Consider the following 6,103-nt stretch of genomic DNA (forward strand, 5'->3'; position numbering starts at 1 on the left):
TACTTGACAATGTTCGGTTTATACGGTTTGTCCTATTGGTATGGAACAACGTTGGTGTTGGATGGTGAAATTACTGTCGGAAACATGATGACAACTTTCTTCAACATTCTCATTGCGGCTTTTGCTCTTGGGACGGTAAGATATCGGTTGTCTGAAGTATTTTAACTATATTCATTATAATAAATGGTGAGTTCGTTGTTACAAAAGCCGTTAGACGTATTAGACCGCAGCTTTGTATCGAGACTTCTAATTCATGACGTCATCATTCCACCATTTCTTTTTAATAAACGTTAAAAACACGTTTTCGTTGCTTCGAATATGGTTTATTGCGATTTCTATTACAAATTCTTTTTGGGTTCCAGGCTGGCAGGGCTATTTCCGAGTCGTTCGCTGGCGCTAAAAGGCTGCAGGTGCAAGCATCTTCAGCGTGATTGACCGCATTCCAACTATTGACATCTTTTCTGACAAAGGAGAAAATCCCAACCCTGAAGATGGATCCGTACAACTGAAGGATGTTAAATTTACCTATCCGTCACGTCCAGATACGCAGGTTAGAGATAGATATAAACGAAAGAGAAAGATAAGTCCCTTGATTGCCATCGTTACTTTTCATACCAATATATATAATTTTTTTATTTAACATTATAAGACCCGATATATACGCACATTCAAAAACTTAATTAATTTCAATTATAGGTTCTGAAGGGAGTATCATTATCTATTGAACATGGTAAGACGGTTGCGCTTGTTTGGGCAATAGTGGATGCGGGAAAAGCACGATCATTCAACTTGTACAACGATTTTATGACGTACAGGTGATTAACTAAACTAATAATTGAATAATCAAGTAAAAGTGTTGGTAAATTAATGTTCGGTAGAAAACAATTGATCATTTAACATATTTGTCTGCGGTTTATCTATAATACTGTTTGACAAGTTTTTATATCTTGAGATTCTTTTTTACCTTCCAAACTGTTTGTATGCATTCATTCACTTATATTCATTCATTCATTCACTCATTCATTCATTCATTCATTCACTCATTTATTCATTCATTCATTCAAGTATACCAACGCAGTTTCGATTATGACACTAAGTCCATCCACTGTTACAAATTTTTGTGTTAATTAATTTATAGGAAGGTTCAGTCACCGTTGGCGGGAAAAACGTGACGGACGTTAACGTTCGAAAACTGCGAGAACTTATCGGGGTCGTCGCTCAAGAGCCTGTGCTGTTCGCTACAACTATTGCTGAGAATATCCGCTGGGGGCGCGAAGGAGTAACTGACAGGGAAATCGAGCAAGCAGCCCGACAAGCAAACGCATACAACTTCATCATGAAGCTACCCAATGTAAGGTTAAGCGAAGATCAAATTAAATAATAATTAAATTGGAAACAAAACGTAGTCGTTCTTGGAAAACCGTGTATTCTAATTTACCAACATTTTATTTGTTTTAGAAATTTGAAACGTTAGTTGGCGAAAGAGGTGGTCAAATGAGCGGAGGACAAAAGCAGAGGATTGCTATAGCTCGCGCCATCGTACGGAATCCGAAAGTTCTTCTTCTGGACGAAGCAACGTCCGCTCTCGATACAAAAAGTGAATCGATCGTTCAACAAGCACTGGAAAAAGCATCTGCAGGTAAGCATCTTATTCTGTCGTATTTTAGATTTTAAGTCATAATATGTGCATTGATATATCATGTATATGTGCACGACGTGTTCTTCATCTATGTTATTTCTATATACCATGTAAACTTCTCCTTACAGGTCGCACTACAGTGGTTGTGGCACACCGGTTGTCAACCATACGAAGTGCTGATAAAATCTTTGCTTTTCACGAGGGATTGCTGAAAGAAGAAGGAAGTCATGAAGAACTCCTCAAGATCAAAGACGGAGTTTACAGCAACCTCATTAACATGCAAGCAGGAAGAGAAAAGGAGGAGGAAAACGAAAAACTCCCGGATCCAGATGAACCGATTGAAACGGATATTCCCGGTTAGCATATATTGCAATGCATTTTATATTTTCTATGTAATCTATTCTGGTTGGGAAGTCTGTGTTCGAAAAATTTACCTTGAAATAGTATGACAGGTTTACATTTAACGACAGTTAGAGTCGTGTTAATATGGTTAAAATATTCCTACGATGACAGATGTCCAGTTTTCTTCCGACGTACATCAGAAACCAAAATCTCGCACAATATCCGGCTCTTCTGTGTCGAGCCTTGTGAACCGGAGGAGTTCCTTGGCGCTCGTAAAGACTTACTCTCAGCAAGGACAAGTCAACGGAATTGGACACGAGGTTAAGAGCAAAGACGACGAAGAGGAAGAGGACATACCAGATGTTGGATTCGGTAGAATTCTTAAGTTGAACCAGCCAGAGTGGTATTACATGGCAGGTTAGAAACTTAGTGTTAATAATGTTAATAAATTCACTTTACGTTTTAAAATATAGAATTGTAGATACGTATTTTGATATATCTGCGTTTGTACAATATTTAAATCATTTATTTTTCAAGTTAAATTTACTTAAGATAATGTTTATACACTAATCTTCATACATATCGAATACACACGTTTTTCTTTACAGGTGGATGTGTGTTTGCTGCAATTGCTGGAGCCGCAGATCCGGTGAATGCGATTTTGTTCGCTGAGGTTCTTACCATATTCACGCTGAACGACGCTGAAGAGCAGGAAGCGAAAGCAGTCCTGTACGGTCTCATTTTCGTCGCCGTTGGAGTTATCACGTTTGTCGCCTGCTGTAGTGAGGTTGGGCAAATAATCAAACTTTACGTTTTTACCAGTTCTTTGTAACCTTGTAACATTGGCATAAAACAGTGCAAGACAATTTTTAACACAATTCTTAGAATATGTTCACTTTTTCCAAGGCTACCCTTTTCGGCAAGTCTGGCATGGAACTTACAGTTCGACTTCGCAAGATGGCTTTTCAAGCCATGATGAGACAGGACATCGCATACTTTGACGACCATAAACACAGCACTGGCGCACTTTGCACACGACTTTCAACCGACGCTTCAAGGGTACAAGGATGCACTGGTGTTAGGATTGGAACAATTATTAAGAATTTCAGCACACTCGGTAAGCCCCAACTGCAATACAAGTGAATTCATATATATAGCAGATAACGCCGCTGTTTTTTGTCTTTTTTTATCGCAACACCTTATTGTGGTTGCAGGTGTCGCACTTGGAATAGCATTTGCATATGGGTGGAAACTTACATTACTGACAATGGCTTTTATCCCATTCCTTATTATCGGAGGTGCACTTGAAATGCAGCTGCTCATCGGAGAAGAAGAGAAAGAAGACCAAGCTTACGAGGCAGCAGGTATGTTATGATGTCATCATGACGTCACCAGCGTGGTTTATTTTGTTACTATTATACGTTTTGTGTATAAGAAATGTTATAGGCATGTGAGTTAGTGATGAACACTTGATACATAAACTACTTCCAGGTCAAGTAGCAGGTGAAGCCATAAACAACATACGTACAGTGGCCTCTCTGACCAAAGAGAAAACGATTTACGAGCTTTACACTGAACAACTTGCTGGACCAGTAAAGTGAGTTGCCCATATATAGTAGGGTGGGGAAAATGTGACACCTTTTTGTTCGATTTTCTTGTCCCGTTTTTAATTTTTTTGTGAATTATAAAACCATATTCTAACGACTCCTATAGAGTAGTATTAATTGTTTGAAACACGATTAATACATTTGAATATTATACAATAAATGTGTCCCATCTCACCCCAAATGCTATCTATATCAATTATGTTAATACTAAAAAACTCGATACCGCAATGGTGTCTCAAAAATAATGACCAAAAATCTAAAGCTATCTTCACAAGCTATTGTAAATATTCCACTTTCCAGGAAAGCGACCCAAAAAGCGATGCTGGTTGGTCTTGGCTACGGATACTCACAGTGCGTCATCTACTTTGCTTACTCCGCTGTTTTCGGGCTTGGAATCGAACTTGTTATTCAGCAAGACATGACGTTTGATAATGTGTTTAAGTAAAAACTTTACCTCTATGTGGCACATAGGTGAAAAGAGTCATTTAATACCCGTAATATCTCAGGGTATTGACGGCTGTTATATTCGGAGCTATGGCTGTGGGTCAGAATAGCTCGTTCGCTCCAGATTTCGCCGAAGCTAAAGTATCTGCTCGACGAATGTTTGCACTATTTGATCAAACCCCTGAGATTGACGCTTACAGTGATGAAGGCGCTTCACCGGTAAGACTGTCCATAGTACACTAAAACATATAGCTTGGTTTGTAATTTGCATTTTTATATCTATGTGTTATCTAGGCACATTGCAAGGGTGAAATCACTCTTAAAGCAGTTCACTTCCGCTACCCAACCAGGCCCGACTTACCGGTGTTGAAAGGCCTTGACGTGACAATCAAACCCGGTCAGACGTTGGCTTTGGTTGGCCAATCCGGATGCGGCAAATCGACCACAGTGCAGCTGGTGGAAAGGTTTTATGACGCAGAAGAAGGGCAAGTGGTACGTAACAATTGACATTGTCATGATGCGGTTTCTAACAATTATCCAACCGATTTAGTTAATTGACGGAGTTGATGTCAGGAAACTTAACGTGAAATGGTTACGACAACAAATGGGACTCGTTTCACAGGAACCCATGCTTTTTAACCAGAGCATCAAAGAAAATATTTTGTGAGTTTTAAAAGATAAAGTTGTTGGTATTTTAAGATTAGTCAGTAAGTATGTCAATATTGTAAACCATTCAAAAACATCTGTGTGTATGGTCACCGTCGCAGTGAAGCTATGTCTGCAACTGCCCATTTCTCGTATGTTTATTACCGACATATTTTAAGCATCACCTTACATAGGTATGGCGACTGTGCACGAACACCAAGTGACGCAGAAATAGACGAGGCGGCTAAAAACGCCAATATCAAAAACTTTATCCAAGATCTGCCGGAGGTACGCTATTTCTATTTCTACAAAGTGCTCTTGTATTTTGCTCTTCGTACAATTAAACTTGCTTATGTTATCAGATAAACCTAATAATGATTATGTACAACAGAAATTCGATACGATGGTTGGTTTGAAAGGCGGCCAGTTATCTGGTGGTCAGAAGCAGAGAGTGGCCATCGCAAGGGCACTCATCCGTAACCCGAAGATTCTTCTCCTGGACGAAGCCACGTCAGCGCTAGATACCGAAAGTGAAAAGGTCTGTTTAAGCCTAAGTTTCTTAAAAATGTTCAGAACATGTTCCTGTCGACACATTCATTTGCTACTTAATTGTTTGTTTTGTTTTAAAATGGTTATGCAGGGGTCACATTGTAGAATTGAAGCGGGACCGACTCTTAAAAAAATCCACTCATTAAACTTTCTTTATTAAGATCGTTCAAGACGCGCTAGATGCCGCACGAAAAGGTCGAACCAGCGTCGTAGTTGCGCACAGACTCTCAACTGTGAAAAATGCGGATCAGATCGCTGTAGTGGACAATGGTGTCGTGGTAGAAATCGGCACACACGAGCAACTTATTGCGGCCAAGGGCCCATATTTCAGGTATATATACTGACAGTGTAAGGTGTTCAAAGTCTGCTTGATTTTGTGATATTGAAAGCGCTTGCTTGTCTATGTTCAGCGACTTTATATCTAATGACATCTGTACTAAACTCTTCGATCCAAACATCAGTTACTAAGGTTTATACAGTTTGGTGAACGCCCAACTTTCCGAAAAAGATCGTAACGGTGAAGATTTTCTCGTGAAACTCAAGTGAAGAAACCGCCAACTTAACCTTTTTAGTTTGTTTAAAGTTCTATATTAAGCAAATAAATATTTAAAGTTTGTGCAATACGTGACTATTTAATGTTTGTTACCCTACGTCTGCGTGGAATGCCAATGAACACTTTTTTATTTGTGTCTATTATTCGATAGAAAATAAAAAATGAACGCCAAGCGCAGTTGTGGTGTGCTCCTCCAGCTAGTCAATAATGGATTGATTTAATTATCAAAAATAGAAAAATATTAATATATAATCAACCTTAAACTTTTCGTGGTAACTAAATATACAGTATTGTGGGGAAAGATGGGGCACCTTTAGCACATAA

The 6,103-nt window shown here is 39.0% G+C and overlaps 1 protein-coding gene across 1 annotated transcript in view; it reads left to right on the forward strand.

The window, feature by feature from the left end:
• LOC100178341 (multidrug resistance protein 1-like) overlaps window positions 1-5,956 on the forward strand; it is a 9,824-nt gene extending 3,868 nt beyond the window's left edge. Inside the window, exons 12-25 of the mRNA XM_009859388.2 lie at window positions 1,768-1,995; window positions 2,153-2,398; window positions 2,590-2,768; window positions 2,888-3,098; window positions 3,196-3,345; window positions 3,473-3,578; window positions 3,889-4,029; window positions 4,095-4,251; window positions 4,327-4,524; window positions 4,583-4,695; window positions 4,872-4,965; window positions 5,069-5,215; window positions 5,388-5,557; window positions 5,706-5,956. Coding sequence (XP_009857690.1) covers window positions 1,768-1,995; window positions 2,153-2,398; window positions 2,590-2,768; window positions 2,888-3,098; window positions 3,196-3,345; window positions 3,473-3,578; window positions 3,889-4,029; window positions 4,095-4,251; window positions 4,327-4,524; window positions 4,583-4,695; window positions 4,872-4,965; window positions 5,069-5,215; window positions 5,388-5,557; window positions 5,706-5,772 — 2,207 coding nt within the window. The 3' untranslated portion in view covers window positions 5,773-5,956. The remainder of the gene's footprint in view (window positions 1-1,767; window positions 1,996-2,152; window positions 2,399-2,589; window positions 2,769-2,887; window positions 3,099-3,195; window positions 3,346-3,472; window positions 3,579-3,888; window positions 4,030-4,094; window positions 4,252-4,326; window positions 4,525-4,582; window positions 4,696-4,871; window positions 4,966-5,068; window positions 5,216-5,387; window positions 5,558-5,705) is intronic.
• The last annotated feature ends 147 nt before the right edge of the window (window positions 5,957-6,103 follow it).

The sequence above is a fragment of the Ciona intestinalis genome, chromosome 2 (assembly GCF_000224145.3).
Source record: "Ciona intestinalis chromosome 2, KH, whole genome shotgun sequence".
In the NCBI taxonomy this organism is placed as follows: domain Eukaryota; kingdom Metazoa; phylum Chordata; class Ascidiacea; order Phlebobranchia; family Cionidae; genus Ciona; species Ciona intestinalis.